We start from the raw sequence: 20,778 nt of genomic DNA on the forward strand, positions 1-20,778 counted from the left end.
CACGAAACCTCATTAATTGATATGAACAATTTTCATTCAGATTTGTACCACGTCTTAAATAAATAGAGGTCTAATTTGGGAAATAGAAATTTAACTTACAGAATTTTTTTTTATTCAAGACACACTCATGAATCAATTAAGACATTTAAGGTGGATCGATCCTCACGTGACTTATCAATATTAATGGTTGAAAGTGAAAAAAGTGTATTGATTTTCATTCAATATATAGTTAAAGTTAATCAATAACCAAAGAAAATGTGTATGTTGTCACATCTTTAAAGATGCCAGTCATGCATGTTAACATGTGGCAGAAGATCACACATTTTCGTTATACAGAATAATTAAAATAAATAAGAATTCGTTGAATGACAAATTTGGAAAGTCAACAGTTTAGAAAAACTGCTAATTCATAAATATGTATAAATTAATTGTAGGTATGGTGAAAATCGTGTATAATGGACATGTAGTAGAAGAAATATTACATGTAGCAGAAGAGTTATTGCCGTTATAATTTTTAAAATTATAATTATTGATTATCTATGGATAATATAAACCTTTTCAGTATCAATAATCTATCAGGGTTTTTTTTTTTTTTTTTTTTTTTTAAATTTATCCAGTAAATGAAATTCTTCAAAAGATATATTTCTTTCATGCGCAAAGTTTTAATTCAATAAAAAAAAAAAAAAAAAAAAAAAAATTGCAAAGAAACTATATGACATCACATTCATGAGGATCGACCAATCTTAAAGTAAATTTAATAGATTAATAAAATTTAGTCCTTTTCCAATTTTAGTTGAACATTTTAGATATTTTATTTTTAAATTCATTCTCATTTCTGCCTTAATTCCACACATACAACTGTGCATGTTTTAAAGCTTATTAATCAGGCATGATAGTTTCGGGTACACTCGAATTACTATACAAAAAGAGCTTGACAACCAGTCAATATATTGTTACATGTATATTGAGATGTTTTTCTCAGCCATTTTTAAAAAAATATTATTTTGAAGTTAATTAAGGACTGAGTTTTGATTTGCACTTCCAATTATATCTAATTAATAATTCAGAACTCTGTGTAGTAGTGAAGATGAGAGTAGGCGATCGGATATATTGATTACCAAATAGAAATACTTGATTGAAGATAAATAAATGAAAACAAATAATGCAACTTGAACTTCCAGAGTAAAATTCTGAGAAAATTCTTGATATTTGATATAATATAGTATAACTGAAATCAATATCAGCAACTGATTATAAATGACCATAATAATATTTGATATTTTTAATAACTAAACAGAAAAACACCAAAATGTTTCTTTAAGTAATTTTCTCTTTGTTTATTTATTTTATTTTCCTCATTTGTGAGCGTTTAAAAGGGAATTTTTAGCAAGACCGTTTCAAAGACGTTTTGTCAGTTCATAGGATTTTTTTTACTCTTGGAATTTGGGTCGCTTGATTTAAAAAAAAAAATAGAGCAATATTAGGACAAGCATAAATTTGCTTTAGATCAATGGCTGCAGACATTGACAAGTATGTTGATGAACCGTCAACTGCTATTCCTTTAGTACAAGAAATCGGGATCGGATTTATTTCGTTTTGTAAAAATATTCTAATGAATTATCTCATTGCGCATGCTCAGTACACGAATTCATCTTGGCAGATGACAAGGGAGAAAAAAATTGATACATCTTTAAATCGGTAATACGTGGCCATTTGAGCAGTTAAAGATGGCAAAAACAGAACAGGTTTTAAAATTAGAGCCAGACAGCGAACTGCGCTTCAGAGGTAGGCTGTTTAAAGGGCATTAGTGTTGAATTTGAAAGTACAGGCGTTATGCTATTTGACCCCATCCCTCATGAAAATCAAAGACTTTAAGACACACTTTCATCATACATTGCATTGTTTATTAAGCACAATGTTTATGTAGAACATGATAGCCTGTTATATTTATTACAAATTAGAAAAATCATAACAGAAAATAGAAATCCGTTGGTATATTTACTTCAAACACACCACGTCTTAAAAAAGCCTTTTCTCAAAAATGTTCGGAGATCTTTGTTTTAAACAAGTTTGGAACATTTCCCCTATAGCGAGATATTCTCGCTAAAACGCGATTATCCCTCTCTAGTGAGATTAGATATATCCCGTACAACCCAGAAAAACACCCAAGGAGTACATTTCTTGTTTCACGTGAAAAGAAGAAAAAGTGCTAAAATGTCTGATACTACTGCAAATATATTAATCAAAACAAAAACACAATGTGTATTGGATTTCAGACTGCTTCCTTCTTACGCAGCAACTTTGATATGCAATTTCTTGACTATGTTGTCAATTTCATAGAAACAATTCGCGTCATGTTGAGTGTGTGTCCACAGGAGTCGGCAATTTTATCAATTAAGTAGAAATATATGAGAAATGGGCATAAATACTACCACTGAGCTTCGTGAGCGAAGCAACAGGAATGCAACGCGATTTCGGCAAAATCTGCTCCGGTGCTATGTAGTGATGAAACGATTGTCGCCGATGATCGATTGTCGGTCGTTCAGAGACCTACGATGCTACTAATCGATTACAAAATAAAAGTCGCCGACATCGTTGACCAAACAAAATCCGGAAATCACTTCAACTTTGTTCAAATTTTATTTTCTGTATGTCAAACCCGATCAAAAATAAGCAAACAAAATGGCGGGAGATATGAAGGACGGCAACAACAATGACATTCAACAGTCAAATAAAGAAGCCTATCTCTGATATCTTTGATACAATGAGATTATAGATAAATTCCATCACTTGATATATTGGAATCCTGATTTATTTACCTGTGAATAAATGAAACAAAAAAGAATTCAAATGTTGTTTCCATACATTTAATGATTCTGTTACATCTAATTTGAGGGGAAAACACTTAAATGCCAATTCCGATTATAATCGATTATTAATCGATTACTTGTGTCCGATTATTGCCGATAATCGATTATGGTTTTTGGTCCGATTGCCCATCACTAGTGCTATGTTGCGTGAAAAAGACAGCAGTACCCGGTTATAAATAACATCAGTCGATGTGTCCCACCTGATTTCTGGATCGGTCACCCTTTTAATTGCCGTCAATTACTCTAAAATCCAAAATAAACATACTTTCGAAAAAATTCACTCGCCATAAGTTTTGTGTGACGTCACGTCATTTGCTGCTGAACTATCGCGGTTGAATTTTATCATGTTTACAAGAAAAATATTTAAAAAGAAATAAAACGTCTTTTTTATGACTAGCTTTTGTGTTTATTTTTTTAGAGACAATATTTAACTGGTAATTAAATTTTAATTGAGTGTTAAGTTTACGTAAGTAATATGCATTTGAAAATAAAGGGAGGTAATTTTTTCAAGAAATCAATAATGTGCTTCAAATTTGAAGAAAGATGCCCAACAACTTATATATATATTGTGTTTGATATCACACTTCGAATGGAGCCCATCATCATGTTGGGGTGGAGACACAATGAAGTTTTCAAACCCATCAGAAAAAAAAGAAGACTTATTGAGTACAGTACATGAATTCTCAAATATATCTAGATCTATTCCAATTTCAAACAACAGATGTACAGTTGCAGTTTGTGCATTCCCTACCCCCCCCCCCCCCCCCTTTCCTTCATTTTAGGGTAGTATAATTTACAACGCTTATTTTCTCATTAAATAACATTCTTCAATTTAAGCCGTTTAAACCTAGCTAGCTCATCTTTCAATAAGGCCTAAAAGCACTATTAAAGTATCATGCTGAATTTTCTTCTCATCCTCACAAATATCAAGGGTTCTGCGTGAACTCATGGTTCTATGGGATGGACTCAGCTAGGGCTGCTAACACTGTAGGAATGTTTTCTCAATGTATCAAGGTCCATATGTCCCAAATCAAGCTGATTTATAAATCCTTGAATATGGATTTTTAAAAGGTCTGTCATTGACTGTGCCACTGGAAAATTCAATAGCAAAAGGAGCATCGATGATTTTTTGAATGTTAAGTGAGGTTCAAAATAATTTCAGCAAATTAATAATAGTATTTCTTCATGCCACGGTGTTCTGCTGTAACCTCATAGAAAATAATTACTGGAAATATCTTGTATATAAATATTACTATCTTTTGTTATTAATATTTAGTAAATTTCTATGGGTTGGCGCGATAAAGAATTAGTCTCACTGCACTACGTCCCACCTCAAACTGAAAAAAAAAGCAGGGGACGTTGACATCTGAGTGACTCGGGTGATATATGGGAAAAAGAAAGTTGATAAACTGTACTACCAAGAATTTTGCAATCAATAAAGATTTCTATCTATTAAAAACTTTTGTTATGTGTGATGTAAAATTACAACAATATCTAGGCCATCACATGCCGTGATTATCCGGAATTTCTCAGTGTCAACTTTGATTTCACTGCGATAGTTCAGCAACAAATGGCATGACGTCACACAAAACTTATGGCGAGTGAATTTTTTCGAAAGTATGTTTATTTTGGATTTTAGAGTAATTGACGGCAATTAAAAGGGTGACCGATCCAGAAATCAGGTGGGACACATCGACTGATGTTATTTATAACCGGGTACTGCTGTCTTTTTCACGCAACATAGCACCGGATCAGATTTTGTCGAAATCGCGTTGCATTCCTGTCGCTTCGCTCGCGAAGCTCAGTGGTAGTATTTATGCCCATTTCTCATATATTTCTACTTTATTGATAAAATTGCCGACTCCTGTGATGTGTCTCACTTATTCAGTGTTGCACGGGATTTGTCATTATTTTCAATAAAGTCGCTGAAACACCTGTTTATGGTAATTGTTTACTCTCTCTAAAGAGGGATAATCGCGTTTTAGCGAGAATATTTCGCTATAGGAGAAGTGTTCCCAACCTGTTCAATGTGTTGTGTATTTGTCATGTTAAAGTGAAATAAGTCAAATGGTTTTTGATGGACTAGGCCTATCCATGGTTTTTATTTAATTATATTCTATATATTACATTTTATTGTTCCATTTATGCTAGATAGGATATGTACATCGGTGATATGAGAGACTAGACTTCTAATGAGGTTTTTATTAGAATAAACAACAACAAAACATATGAAGTTATGAGGAAGATTTATTTATTGTATCTATGGGGTTGTTAATGAAGTATACCCCAGTGACGACATTTTCCTTGAAGCATTACGGGAAATACTCATCATTTCTCAGGTGATGAAGAGCAAATCACATGACTCAAAATGTGTTATCATTGGAGCAAGCTCATCGTGACATGAGCTTCGCTTGCATTTAATCACTGGAATTGAAATTATCATTATGGCTAGAAATATACAAGCTTAATGAAAACTACTACAGGATGGCAGCATCAGGTTAGGTTGTGGAGCCTGTCTGAATAAAATCTGCCATAAAATTTATAGCGTTATGATTTACGATTCACATCATTGCCATGAATCAGTTATGGATGCGCTGAAGGTGAATTAGTGAACTACTCTGTTGAGTGTTTTGAAATGATGTATTAAGTTGTATTAATTTTGTATTTTGTTCAGGACCTTTTACGGATGTAGTCACTGCTGATCTGAGATTGGTAAATCCATCAGAAAAAAGAGTATGTTTCAAAGTAAAAACTACAGCACCAAAACGTTATTGTGTTCGCCCCAACAGTGGGATCATTGAGCCCAATCAGTCAGTCGGTGTGGCAGGTAAGTTTGTTGTATGGTTGGTAAATACATTCAATGAGCGTGTGAGGAAATTTATGAAATAATTATTTAAATTATTAGTTGTTTTTTTTCTTCCATCAATTGTAAGAATCAGTTTGCTGCATGTATTACCAATTTCAATAACTTGTGGGATTTTTCCTCGGTGAACACATAAGTTTTTTACCCACGCAAGACATTCAGTCCTACCTCTCATTGGGTGTCATAGGATTAAACCATTTTCTGTCTGACCATAAAAGTTCTACATAATAAAACAAGACATGATTATCTTTATTTAGGTTAAATACTCATTTATCTGCTTGATCATAATCAACAATAAAGAATTCCAACATCATAAATTTATCTCAATCGATAAGATAGATCTGTTAAAAACGATGCCATCATCAAGTTCAAGACAGCTTAGTATTTTGTTTGGTAATGGCACATCTGTACTCTGTCAAATTTAGGCATGATTTTTAAAAAAAAAAATTGGCATGCAAATAAGAGTTGCAGAGACTGAGATTGAAAATAATGTTTAAAAAATTTATCAGACATCAGGTCTGGATTGTCCACGAAAGAAATTGGACCGAGTCTAACTTTGCTGGCCCGGTCCCTTCCGATGTGTTTCGCATTCACTGTTCCCCTTATGAATATCTGTGCTTTGTATCTTGAGAATAGCCATATACCAGTCCACTCAACATTATTAATTATGATAATCACCCATATTAATTATTACATTTAAGTATCAAACATTATTAAATAAACAGCCACACTTTAGTAGGCCAAGGGAATTAAAAGGATAACTAGACTTTCAAACTAGCATGTATGCTATTTGTTTGCTTTTATTCCCCCCGCCACAAAGTGGTTGTATGCCCCCTGCCACAAAGTGGTTGGGGCATATAGTTTAACCCTTGTCTGTTCTTCTGCAACACCCAGTTTTCTGGGGGGTTTTCAAAACGCCTTAAGATATTGAATTGATTTTTTGTATGCAGATGTATATTGATGAGGCCATCAATTATAATATTTTTGTTTGATGTACTCCAACCCACATTTTTCAAGGTGGGTCGGTAGGTAGTTGGTTTTTTTTTCTTTGAACATCACGAATTTTTGAAATATTTTCTATTTTTCAAGGGAACCAAAAATAAAATAAAAAATTTAAATTGGTGAAAAAAATGATCGGGTAGGAGCAAATTTGACGAGTCGGTCAGAATACATCAAACAAATCGGTTTTTATTTTTTGCCTGAGTTACAGATTGAGTTTGGTTCCGGTTTGTTAATTTTGTTTATATGGTGTGCCCTTTTTAATGTAGAAAAATTTAATGTTAGGACCAGTTTTACAGACTTTTTTTTAGCTCACCTGAGCTCAAGTGAGCTTTTCTGATGGCCTGTTGTCCGTCATCTGTTCGTCTGTAAACTTTTCATATTTTCAACATCTTCTCCAGAACCACAAGGCCAATTTCAACCAAACTTGGCGGAAAGTATCCTTGGGTGAAGGGCTTTAAAGTTTGTTTAAATGAAGGGGAGATGATCACAAAAATGTAAAATTGGGTGGGTTCATTTGAAATCTTCCTTCTCAAGAACCACTGGGCCACAAGAGCTGAAATTTACATGAAATCTTTCTGACATAGTGCGGATTCAAGTTTGTTAAAACCATGACCCCGGGGGTAGGTTGGGGCCACAATATAGATCAAAGTTTTACATGTGAATATATAGGAACGTTTTTTAGATATGGGCCAAGGTGATTCAGGTGAGCTATGTGGTCACCGTCAATCGACCTCTTGTTAGATACACAGTATAACAGTGATCAACATAATGGTTGTCTGATTGCCCAAGGCAAGTATAAACCCAGTTCATACAAGTGAAACTGGATACGCACTAGTCCGATCTGGCATTACATCAGTAAGAAATGTGATCATCTTACTTGTTTTAAGCTTGATGAATATAAGATATTAGAAAATAAAGCCTGACTACATACTTTTTTGTTTTCTTTAAGGAATTATCAATTTTTTAAGTAGCAAAAACCTCTGTCTAGTATGTAGTAATGCATCTTATTCTATCAGTAAATCATTCTGAATAACATAATTAAATCTGAATTAAAAAGAAAGCACAAGTTTCAAGTGGTATGAAAATCCAGATTGACATGTTTATTTGACAGCGGTATAGTCTAAGATGTCTGATCCTACCCCTAGTGTATCCAGGGGTCTGTGTTTGCTCAACTCTCTATTTGGTATTCCTTAATAAGGAGTAATATGAGATTGATCACTGTTCGTTATCTAATTATTAAAATTAAGGATGCCTCTCCAAACTCAAATCCACAGCATCATAGTTTCCAACCTACAGCTCTGTATATTTAGGAACAGTATTTAGGTTATTTTTTATGCCATCAGAATTGGGGCCATATAGTTTTGGGTTTGTTTATTTGTCTGCAAAAACTTTTAACCTTGCCCTTTACTTTTGAATTGTTAGTGCTAGGGCTTTCATATTTCACATGTGTATATTCCACGTCACAAGACTTTTCTTTGCATACAAAAATTTTTGATCATATGGTCTTGGGATTTGACCAACATTTGAAAAATAAATCATCCTTGGTTATTATCAACTTTGCTGCCATTACGGGGACATCAGTGTTTCACTAGCACATCTTGTTTTAGATTGTTTTCAAAGGGGTTGTAGAGCACATAATTTAGCACTGATATAAATCAAACCTGTATTTTTGTACATTTCTATACTAAAAATTTACTGAGTTGATCAAGTACGATCTTATCACTGACTATCTTTTTGTAACTCTAGCTATAACCCATGTTACAATGAAATACGATTTGAGGTTACAATTGACGTAACTCTGTAACGTTCCTTTTAACAGTGATGCTACAGCCATTTGATTATGATCCGCAAGAGAAGAACAAGCACAAGTTCATGGTCCAGACAATGTTTGCTCCTGATGGTCCTATTGAAAGTCAGGAACAGTTGGTAAGACGCACATAATGCATGCCACTTACACCTAGAAACACAACACAGTTCAGTTTACTAAACCTGTCATTAAGTTACATTATCGTGTTACAGACTGAGTTGTGGCTTAGGATATGAAACTGAGACAAACCAAATTTTGTCTGGATTTCGCTTTCTCAAGTTCAATTTGATACAGTCTTGGTTATCTCATTTTATTGTCCCCTAGGGATTGTAGAGGGACCAAGATTTACCCCCCTTTTAACTGGAAACAACTTAAATGTTTCCCAAATAAAATTTGATATTGATTCCTGTGTGGGACTCTCCAGACAGGAAACCTAAAACATACTTCACCCCCAAACTACCAGAAAAATTTCTTTGATTATGAAAGCAGTATTCATGTATCAATATTTGCATTTTCTCAGCTTTATTGATTATTTGTCAAGATTTTCCATTAAGGACTTAACCCTTTTCCCAAAATGCTGAAAAATCAGTTCAGATGCATGCTAATCTGCTTAATTAGATATTGCATTGTTATATAGACGAAAATAGTAGCTGTGTGTTAAATGCTCAGCAATCCTTTTTTAATAGCATTCACTGCAAATTTTGCACATTGTATTTTATCCTGATGCAGAATGCTACCTAGACGTGCACAGCTAGGGACATTAATTATTTCAGCACTTAAAATGTTATATGACAGTCTTCACGAAAAACTTTGTGAAGCACAGGCCCTTCAGGCCTCCCAGTATAATAATATTGCAAGCCCGAACAATATTTTAATGGCCCAAAATGTTTTTTCTAATTTGACCACTTGTCATTTGCAAGGTACAAGCATGTTCTACTGTAGGAAAATACATACCCAGATGACCATAGTTAAAGAACAACTGACATTATTATATCTTATTTTATTTTTCAACAGATGACATCAGAAGCTCATGTTCTACTGTGTTTTGTATACACCACGTACAAAACATTGTTTTCTCCCGAATTAAATCTCAGCAAAGGCCCACCCTCAGTCCAATGGGGCTTAACTTTTCGATTTCTTTTTGTCCTTGTATTATTGTTTTTTTTTTATTTATTTGGATCTGATGGTTGTGATTGCGAAATACGCTTGTGAGGTTTGGAATTTCACTGACGAGCCCCTTCTCTACACGGGTTGAATATTATTTTACGTCCCTCTTGAAAATATTTCACTCATATGGAGACGTCACTACTGCCGGTGAAGGGCTACATAATTTAGGCCTATGCTCGGCGCTTATGGCCATCGAGCAGGAAGGGATCTTTATCGTGCCACACCTGCTGTAACATGGGACCTCAGTTTTTGCCGTCTCATCCGAAGGACCGCCCCTATTAGTCGCCTCTTACGACAAGCAAGGGGGTACTGAGGACCTATTCTAACCCGAAACCCCACGGGAATCCCAACACGGACATTGGAAGTTAATGTAAATATATAGTATGTGCATGTAATTTTTATAGATGCACATACTATATATTTACATTAACTTCCAGTGCCTGTGCCTCCTTATACTTCATAAAAGGCAGGATGGTTAATAATTTTTCGATGCGAAATTTCATTGCTACATGTAAGTCATGACAAGGTCTGAGTCAACCTCGCGCTATATTTGTAATATATACAATACATCTACAGGCCCTCCGGACTCCTGGGTTAAATAATTTTAGAAGCCCGATCCCAATTTTACTGGCCTCGGGCATCGGGCCACTGGTTAACGTCGAAGACTATTTGTTTCCAAATACTTTTTCTTTACCAGTAAATACATGAAACAGTGACCAGTAAAACTAATCACTGAAACCATGTGACCTCAGAACAGGCTTATACCTCTAGAAATAGAAGTGATTTGAATCAGTTATTTTTTCATGTTTTATAAAGATGTGTGCATTATTCCCATCGTGCATATCAGATTTTTATTGGGGTTTAAGTAAACAGAGACAATGCTATTCATATAGAAAAATTTGAGAACACTCGGGGGGGGGGGGGGGAATCTGGTAAGCCCAAATCTGTAGTCACAGGAGAAAGGTTCATTAGTAAGTCTAACAACAATAGGAAAATAGACAAATTCAATTGTTGGTCACCGAGAAATAATAAGGTACATATTAGTCATTTTAAAAAAGCCCAACAAGACGGAAGTTAGAGTTATCCTTGACTATTGTACATGTATATAGACTAGAGCACCTGTTATATCCTTGACTATTATACATGTAAACAGACTAGAGCACCTGTTATATCCTTGACTATTGCACATGTATATAGACTAAAGCACCTGTTATATCCTTGACTATTATACATGTAAACAGACTAGAGCACCTGTTATATCCTTGACTATTGCACATGTATATAGACTAAAGCACCTGTTATATCCTTGACTATTATACATGTAAACAGACTAGAGCACCTGTTATATCCTTGACTATTGCACATGTATATAGACTAAAGCACCTGTTATATCCTTGACTATTATACATGTAAACAGACTAGAGCACCTGTTATATCCTTGACTATTGCACATGTATATAGACTAAAGCACCTGTTATATCCATGACTATTGTACATGTAAACAGACTAGAGCACCTGTTATATCCATGACTATTGCACATGTATATAGACTAAAGCACCTGTTATATCCATGACTATTGTACATGTATATAGACTAGAGCACCTGTTATATCCATGACTATTGCACATGTATATAGACTAAAGCACCTGTTATATCCATGACTATTGTACATGTAAACAGACTAGAGCACCTGTTATATCCTTGACTATTGCACATGTATATAGACTAAAGCACCTGTTATATCCATGACTATTGCACATGTATATAGACTAAAGCACCTGTTATATCCATGACTATTGCACATGTATATAGACTAAAGCACCTGTTATATCCATGACTATTGTACATGTAAACAGACTAGAGCACCTGTTATATTCTTGACTATTGCACATGTATATAGACTAGAGCACCTGTTATATCCTTGACTATTGCACATGTATATAGACTAGAGCACCTGTTATATCCTTGACTATTGTACATGTATATGGACTAGAGCACTTGTTGGTGTGTTGTCTCTGTATACAGTATCTGTTGATATGCTGTCCCTATACATGTATATATTGTGTTGTTCCTATTATAGTGGAAAGAGGCCACCCCGGACAACTTGATGGACTCCAAGCTGAAGTGTGTTTTTGAAATGCCTGCAGATAGTAGCAATCAGGTTCCTGTGTCCAAGGTAATTAAACTGTTTCTATGGTAATCAAACTAATGAATATGTAATTGTAAATTTTCTTTCCTGACGTATTGTCACCCATTTTCCTCTAATCCTAATTCGGAGAGATTTTTTTTTGCATCTCAAAAGCAGCAATATTAAGAAAGTTTGATTAGCCTAATTGTAATAGGGGAGTTCTTCTGTTCCGTGCATATTTTGTATTTTAGAATCTACCCAAGTCATGTGAATTGATGATTTGTTTTAGGCATGTTTTTTATTGGGGGGGGGGGGGGGGGGAGATGTCGTCACAATATAAAATTCTTGACAAGTATAAGTAAATATATCAAAACAAAGAAAACATAACATGTTCTTTTGCCTGATATTCAGAACCTTTCAAGTTCCCAAACTCACTCTGATTATTTGAATCATGGGGAGAACACATTTTATTGTATTCACTTCATAACTTCGAAATTGCATTCACTTCTGTTGCTATAAAAAGTCCGGATGGGGGATTGCTTGTGTCACGAAATGTATCTTTGTATATATAAATAATGGTTTTTAAAAGGGGGGACCATACCCTCCCCAATATAAAATTCTTGACAGGTGTAAGTAAATATATCAAAACAAAGAAAACATAACATGTTCTTTTGACTGATATTCAACATCTTTCAAGTTCCAAATACAGTATATTTAGGAGGGTTAAGTAGTGAGATATGACTCATACTTCAATATATATATTTTACACACACCTTTTAAAATTCAATTGGGGGGGAGGGGGGGTGATAGCAGCATATCATATTATATTGCCTCAGAAATTTTTTCCAAAACTCACTCTGATTATTTGAATCGTGGGGAGAACACATGTTATTGTATTCACTTCATAACTTCGAAATTGCATTCCACCATTCACTTCTGTTGCTATAAAAAGTCCGGGGGGGGGGGGGGGGGGATTGATTGTGTCACAAAATGTATCTTTGTATATATAAATAATAGAAAATAATGGTTTTTAAAAGAGGGGACCATTCCCTCCCCCATCTATAATTCTATGTGCATGTCTCTGAAGTACTGATATAACCATTATCGGATTTGTAATGTGTAAGACGCCATTCATTCCAATGGTGCCCAATATTTGTAAAGAAAAATAATGATGTAATAACTTTCAATAGCTGGTATGTCTTGATTTTTTCCCACATTTTTATTGATGATTACCAACAATTCAATAATTTTTCTTTACCGATCGGTGATTGACTTTCAAGAGCTTGAGATCAAAATTTGTATGTATAGACTACACCAACATTTACATGATTTAGAAAGGATTTTTAATTTCATACCAAACGCAAGCTTGCATAGCCTTTGTGGGTTACTCTTTAATACGGGAAAAGGAACAAGAAACACTCATTTATAACAAAAAATTCTTCTATTCGGTACTTGCATTGAATCGACATCCAATTTAATAGGCTATACACTTGTGTATTTTCGTTATGAACGATAAACTGGAAATGACTATGCCTGAAAAATATGACATAATAGTGACTAAATGCAGAATAAACAAGGACGTGGAAGAACTCGAAAATCCCGTATTAAAATAGAATTTTTTAAAATATCGGTTATTTGATATAAATGAATATGATTGCTTTATTCTGCAGGTAAAAGAAACAGAAGAAAAGCCACAGTCCAGCAAACCTACCAAACAAGTACAGCTAGAAAGCACACCACCCACATATGTACATCACTTCTTAATGCTTTATATACTTTCCTTTAACACATTGATCGGCCTGATTAACTCACTTTATAATACTATCACTACAGCGGTTTTTTTCCCCTTATATAACTGGTACCGATAAACAGTACCATTCCCACTGCCAAAAAACGTTGATTTTTTCCCAATTTTGAGACTAAAAATGCACTTGCCGAAAAATAGACAGCTGACATCGTAATTTTCTCAGTCTGAAACGTACGAGTTAACTAAAATGTTCACTTCCGGTATTAAATCGAAAGTACAGTCTGTAAAGAGATAAATACTTCTTGTTGTGTTGGGTTTTTTTTTCTTTTCTTTTAGTTGAAATCATTTGCTGATACATTGGTAGAAAATTCCCAATTTGTTCGATTTTAACGCTATTTTTCCCAATTGAATGGGTGACAGTACCAGTGGGTAGAAAAAAATGCTGACCTGATTATCTTGCTATATATACTATCACTTCAGCTTTAAGACCTGATTAACTTACATGAGAATATCCTTTGGTTCTGGTTGAATAATTTTTGACAGCATTGTGGCCCTTGGATTTAGAAAGTTTTAAATAATTCACTGGTTTCACTTATTATCTAAGTCATACATGGACATGTTGAAATTAAGTTTAGGATATAGATACATCTTGATAATATGCAGGTGAAGTTTGTGTTTAGTTCTGATCAAATAATGATTGGAAAAACCTTGAAAAATTTTAAACAATCAGTTTCCATTCATTATCTCAGTCTTGCATAGAAATTTTGAATGGAAATTCGGATTTGAATATATCTTAAAAATATGTAGGTTAGTTTGGTATTTGTTTCTAGTCAAATGATTTTTAGAAGAATTGAGCCACTTATTTCATAACAACTTGCTCATCATCCACTGTATCTCATAGTGACTCACTCATCACCGTATCTCATAACTCACTCATCCACTATATCTCATAGTGACTCATCATCCACTACATCGTATAACTCACTCATCCACCATATCTCAGAACTCACTCATCCACTATATCTCATAGTGATTCATCATCCACTACATCTCATAACAACTCGCTCATCATCCACCATATCTCAGAACTCACTCATCCACCATATCTCATAATGACTCACTCATTAACTATATCTCATGACTCACTCACCATCCACTATATCTCATAGTGACTCACTCATCCACTATATCTCATAACAACTCGCTCATCATCCACCATATCTCAGAACTCACTCATCCACCATATCTCATAATGACTCACTCATTAACTATATCTCATGACTCGCTCACCATCCACTATATCCCATAGTGACTCACTCATCCACTATATATCATAACAACTCACTCATCATCCACCATATCTCAGAACTCACTCATCCACCATATCTCATAATGACTCACTCATTAACTATATCTCATGACTCGCTCACCATCCACTATATCTCATAGTGACTCACTCATCCACTATATCTCATAACAACTCACTCATCATCCGCCATATTGAATATTGTTCAATGGGATGGGGTTTTTTTTTGGGGGGGGGGGGGGGGGGGGCGGGGCTGAGTGTGTAGAATTTGGCTAAAGGTGAATCAATCAGTTGATTGGCTGTGTATTTGGCAATCTGCTTTAATATTTTCATGCGCTTTGTTATGGTGATTATTTTTAATGAATATTGCCGAAATAATCCGACTTTAGCACCCTGTCTAAGATAAAACCCCTTGCTATGTGATATACCCTTCTATGTGGAAAAATTCATACACAATATTTGTTCCGAATTATTTTATCATTATAAGTGTGGGATTTATCTAGGTTCTTTCCCCTTTGACAACTCTTCCATATGTAATTATTTTCCTTCAATTGGAGAAAATCTACAAAATTATTTAAAAATTTGAACAAAAATTATTTTTATATATTCAAAGTCATTTTGTATAAGTATGAAAGTCTTACTATATAGACAAGAATATGTGATTGATCAATTTCTATTTCTGTTTTGAGATACTATAATTGTTTATTCCAAATTTTAATCGAACAATGAAGAAGGATATCAACATTGGTGTAAAATTGTATACATTACTGATGTAATACAACTTGGAAAATAGAACAGAAACTGAAAAACATGTTACAAGTATTACCTGTAAAGAATGAGAATATATTTAATTCAGGCATCCATAATTGATTCGGAGTCTGGGAAAAGAGATGATGAATTACAGAGACTGCAGGCCGAGGTGAAGAAACTGAGTGAAGATAATGCTAAGTTAAGGGTAAGTGCATGTTACGGTTGAGTGATTTGATTTGTATCGCGTCTCTTTGATATCATGCTGTGTATCAACACGATTTTTAATGAGTTTCAAGTTCAGTATCCTGCTAAAGAATTATTACTGGCATTTAAATTTTCACATTTCTCATAAAAGATCTTGCAAATAAAAAAAAATCTTTCCTCCCTGTAATCAATGAAGCATTAACCATGATATGAAAATTTTTAAACATCATTTTACTTTTAGCAACTTTGCGTGTTAATGGAAATTAAAAGTAGAATCCAAGTTACTATTTCTTTGGTTGTTCAATCTTTCTCGGACCAGTAGTAAAAGACCTGTGCAAAAATCACCCGTCCTTGACTATGTAATGCTGTCCACTAGTTCAACCTGGCTAGGCTTGATGTTATATGAAAAACACTTTGAACTAGTATTATTTCCCGATAAGAAACATAATTTACTGGTATTGAGACATGGTCCGTCTCATATTGAAAATATTCCAGTAATTGTACTGCATTGCCAATATCTAGTTGTTAAAATCAAGAAATTTATTTATATTTTGTAAACATGCATATGAAACTACTATTTCACTATTAATAATGCAATGATTTTAATTACTGTGTGGGTTTTTTTTTTTAAAGGGACTGGTTCACACGTTTTTTGAAAGAAATATTTTTCACTTTTGATTTTGAAAATTAAAAATATAACTCATTTAATGTTGACAACCAAAATTTGGACCGTCTGAATGCAAGGATAAAAGCAATATTTTAGCTTTGATTCTGTGTTATGTAAACAAAGACTCGAATCTTTTTATGTGAACAAACAAACCAGTGAAACATTAATTTTGTAATTTAAAGCATTTTTATTTTGTATAATCATAAATTTTAACTTTTAAATGACATGTTTTACCTAAAGTGTGCTTGAGATGTGATTGTGGCGTCGGTGGCCTAGTGGTAAGGCCATCAGACTCTCGACCGAAAGGTCGTGGTTTTGAGTCCTGGCCGTGGCAAGGGCGACGTTGTGTCCTTGGGAAAGGCACTGTACATGAATTTCCTCACTCCACCCAAGTGTAAAAGGGGTACCTGGCTATAGACAGTGAAAGATATTGTTAGAATGTTAATGCTCTAGCGCTTGTAATGGCAGCTTGTACTGTATGCTTCCTAGGAGGCTGAGAAAGTTCTAGATTGATATAAGGTCTGCCGGGGTAATAATGCATTGTAAAGCGCTTTGAGCAGCATACGCTGGAAAAAGCGCTATATAAAACCAATCATTATTATATATAACTTCAATCAATATCCATTTACTTTGAAAACTTCATAAACAATAACACACCTCAATCTTTGTTTTCAAAACAAATAATAAACTATCTATAATGAGCTTTTGTCATGATGAATAACTAAAAATTTTGGGGGAAACCTTCTAAACATATTAGACTGTAGATTTTGATCATTTAAAGTGAAAAACAATATTTTGGGGGAGAAATCATGAATCAGTCCCTTTAAAGTAAAACATGACATACATTGACTTGCTGTGTGTTAATTGTTTTAAGTTATAATAACATTAATTTTGTTTTTATATGCCTGCTTTACCAAGTATTCAGATAACAAGGCAAGTGTGTAGAATTAGTAGTATCCTGTCTGTATTGGAATGATGGACTAGAACTATGGAGGGAGTTTATCATGTATGTGATGAATTTGATATGTATTTCAGGATAGTGAGGTGAGGCTGAGAAAGGTAGCGATTAGTGATACGTTGTCCACCCCCTCCACAGCAGCGGCCTCCATACCGCCCACGTCAGCACCGCAAGCCGTACCAAACCTACCACCCATCGTATATCTAATTATCGCATTTATATTAGGACTTCTCATCGGCAAATACATTTTCTGAGAATTTATTACATAAGAACAAGTCAGTGCATATGAGGATATCAAACATTCTGGAGATTTTGATGGTAAATAACCAGTCAAGTTTTCGGACTCCGTTCCATACGTGTCTCTCTAGTGCCAGTTCTTCAGACATACACGTAGGTACAACTGCTAAAATTTACTCCAAAGATTTGTTTTGCTGACTGTACGAATTCAAACAGGTTATTATACACTTGAAACTTTTCCCTTGATATTGAATTAGTGGTTTCTCTTAAATTATTTAGATTTTTAAGGCGTCTTACATGTGAATTGACATTTCATTTTAATGATTCAATTGTACGGTATGCAAGTTTTTTTTTATTTGTACATGTGCATTGGTTACTTTGTAAAAGCTTACTGGATAAAAATGAATAAGCAAGTGTAAACAGGTTCATTATCTGGTGTGTGATAAATTGTTTTTGATGCAATAAAATATATCCCATGATAATGTCAATATATACACTGTTTGATATGTGTCATTGTAAGGTTAGTCTTGTAGGAGCCAATGACAGGACACTGTGTGTGTGTGTGTGTGCAATGTATTGTTTACAAGTAACTGCATGTTGACATTGTTGTATAATGATTAGTACTTTCGTTGACCAGTAAATCATTGACAATAGGACACCCCTTCCCCCTCTATCATTGAATAGACAATGAATTGTATACAATCTTTACTCTGTTATTTTACTAAGATGTATGCATAAGTTACAGGTAGTTGTTATGAAATATGTTTTTCTGAATACATTTTGTAAGACTTGATATGTTTTTGTTGAATGCTTGATAATTTACTATAGAGAGAAAGAGAGAGAAAGTTGGTCACAATGTTGAGCAGGCTGATGCATTTTCTGAAGAATTAATTGTATAGGCAAAATTATAAAGGAAAGCAATAAAACTGGAACCAGTTGGGTTGAACCCCACCACCCCACCCCCAAAAGAAAAAAAATAAGATAGTTTCTCAGACCGAAAATTTCAAATTTTGTAGAGGCAGGCAGACCTGTATTTATTTTTTTTACTTGGCTGTAGCATGAGTTGTCTATCCTCTTTATATTGACTGTAGAATGAGTTACCATTTCTTTCTCATGTATAGAATAAGCAATGACATTTTTTTATGATAAGTAACTTCACATTACTTATTATTAAGTGTATACTATTATTCTATAAACACTTGCACATGATTGAGAATGCATTCAATAATTATTTGATCGAAAATCTGAAAGTTTTATGTGAAAATCTAACATAAGTTACCTCATTTACATAGATAAGCAATTACCTTTTCTACGGATGTGGCGGGGCCTGAGAAACTATTGATTAATGGTATTTTTTTTTGGGAGGGGGGTGTTCGGTTTTAACAATTTTTTCACCACTTTGACAATTTTCTAGAAGTCGAATCAACATTTAAACAATGACCAAAACTATATCTCATTTTATTTTATTTAAAATGTTCATGTTGGAGAGAATATAAGTTTTGCAATCTACGATTTGGCTGAAAATACAAATGCAAAGGGTTTACAAGAGTTCCAAGTGTTTGTAAAATATAACTTGTTCACTAGATTGAGGAGCATTTCAATAATGGAGTCTTCCAGTCAGCAGCGAGTACAAAATAGATGGACCTGGTGTTATATGTTTGACCTGCAGTAAAAAATAGATTTTTTTTGGTTATGGAAATCTGTGGACATTTGATTTTCTTGAAAATTAACACCGTAAAGAAAAGTTTGTGTTAACCTATAATGGTCTGTTCTTTGTACATTTTCATGCCATGTCTAAACTTTTGCATGGAAACAAAATATTTTACCAAAACCAATTGATAGACTCCCAGATTACGATTCAACCTATATGTTCCTATAGACCAAGTTCTGAATTAGTTATTTTGTGAAGATTTGGTTTTTGATATGTTACTCCATATTATCTGCAGGTTCTTGTGAAATTAAACGACTGGGATCACATTAATATACCGAGGTTGTTTGTTGTTCAGTAATGGATCCCCATTCATATAGTTAGGTAGCACTGACTACATATAACCTGTCTGAAAATCATAGACCCTTAAACTACATATGTATTAAAAGTATTGTATATATATATCATGCTGTAAAGGTTTTTTTTTTTTTTCTTTCCTAAAACCTCACCTATTAATTTGCCAACAATAGTCCTACAGATATATGTATATATAGAGCACATGGGGTTAAATGGGAAGAAAATTCTATTTCTTTTATTGGACAGTGTCCTTCTGTCTCATTACATGTGTCATGTTATGCATGTCAGTTAGTGATCAGATTAAAACTGTACAGTAAGGCAGTGAGAAAGTGATAGTACTCATTCATTTTAGCAAATTAAAGAGAAATAAGTTGTATTAACTGCCAAATTTCTCATTAAAATTGCACAGAAGACAGATGTAGCTTGTTTTGTGAAACCTTGATGGTAATCAGTGACTGGGTGTATTTCAATTGCACAGAAGACAGATATAGCTTGTTTTGTAAAACCTTGATGGTAGTCAGTGACTGGGTGTATTTCAATTGCACAGAAGACAGATATAGCTTGTTTTGTGAAACCTTGATGGTAATCAGTGACTGGGTGTATTTCAATTGCACAGAAGACAGATATAGCTTGTTTTGTGAAACCTTGATGGTAATCAGTGACTGGGTGTATTTCAATTGCACAGAAGACAGATGTAGCTTGCTTTGTGAAACCTTGATGGTAATCAGTGACTGGGTGTATTAGCTTGTTTTGTGAAACCTTGATGGTAGTCAGTGACTGGGTGTATTTCAATTGCACAGAAGACAGATGTAGCTTGTTTTGTGAAACCTTGATGGTAATCAGTGACTGGGTGTATTTCAATTGCACAGAAGACAGATATAGCTTGTTTTGAGAAACCTTGATGGTAATCAGTGACTGGGTGTATTTCAATTGCACAGAAGACAGATATAGCTTGTTTTGAGAAACCTTGATGGTAGTCGGTGACTGGGTGTATTAGCTTGTTTTGTGAAACCTTGATGGTAGTGAGTGACTGGGTGTATTTCTTTTTGAAACTTTATTTCGAAGA

At 34.1% G+C, this 20,778-nt stretch overlaps 1 protein-coding gene across 2 annotated transcripts; it reads left to right on the forward strand.

Moving 5' to 3' along the window:
- The first annotated feature begins 1,606 nt into the window (after positions 1-1,606).
- On the forward strand, positions 1,607-20,127 carry LOC125664270 (vesicle-associated membrane protein/synaptobrevin-binding protein-like). Of its 2 annotated transcripts, none has more exons than XM_048896958.2 (7): positions 1,607-1,785; positions 5,545-5,697; positions 8,555-8,661; positions 11,791-11,886; positions 13,509-13,586; positions 15,748-15,846; positions 17,548-20,127. In XM_048896958.2, exons 1-7 carry the CDS (start codon positions 1,728-1,730, stop codon positions 17,722-17,724), a joined length of 768 nt encoding a protein of 255 aa, XP_048752915.1. In that variant the 5' UTR covers positions 1,607-1,727; the 3' UTR covers positions 17,725-20,127. The 2 variants fall into 2 exon arrangements, with proteins under 2 accessions (XP_048752915.1, XP_048752916.1); XM_048896959.2 differs by having other exon boundaries at positions 1,633-1,785; positions 13,509-13,556.
- The last annotated feature ends 651 nt before the right edge of the window (positions 20,128-20,778 follow it).

Source organism: Ostrea edulis, chromosome 1 (genome assembly GCF_947568905.1).
Source record: "Ostrea edulis chromosome 1, xbOstEdul1.1, whole genome shotgun sequence".
In the NCBI taxonomy this organism is placed as follows: domain Eukaryota; kingdom Metazoa; phylum Mollusca; class Bivalvia; order Ostreida; family Ostreidae; genus Ostrea; species Ostrea edulis.

Excerpts from the sequence above, each read along its gene's own strand:
- LOC125664270 (XM_048896958.2), top strand. The coding sequence starts at position 1,728 with ATGGCAAAAACAGAACAGGTTTTAAAATTAGAGCCAGACAGCGAACTG. Across the intron at positions 11,887-13,508 it reads ATCAGGTTCCTGTGTCCAAG|GTAAAAGAAACAGAAGAAAA; the intron begins GTAATTAAACTG and ends TTTATTCTGCAG. Across the intron at positions 15,847-17,547 it reads AAGATAATGCTAAGTTAAGG|GATAGTGAGGTGAGGCTGAG; the intron begins GTAAGTGCATGT and ends TATGTATTTCAG.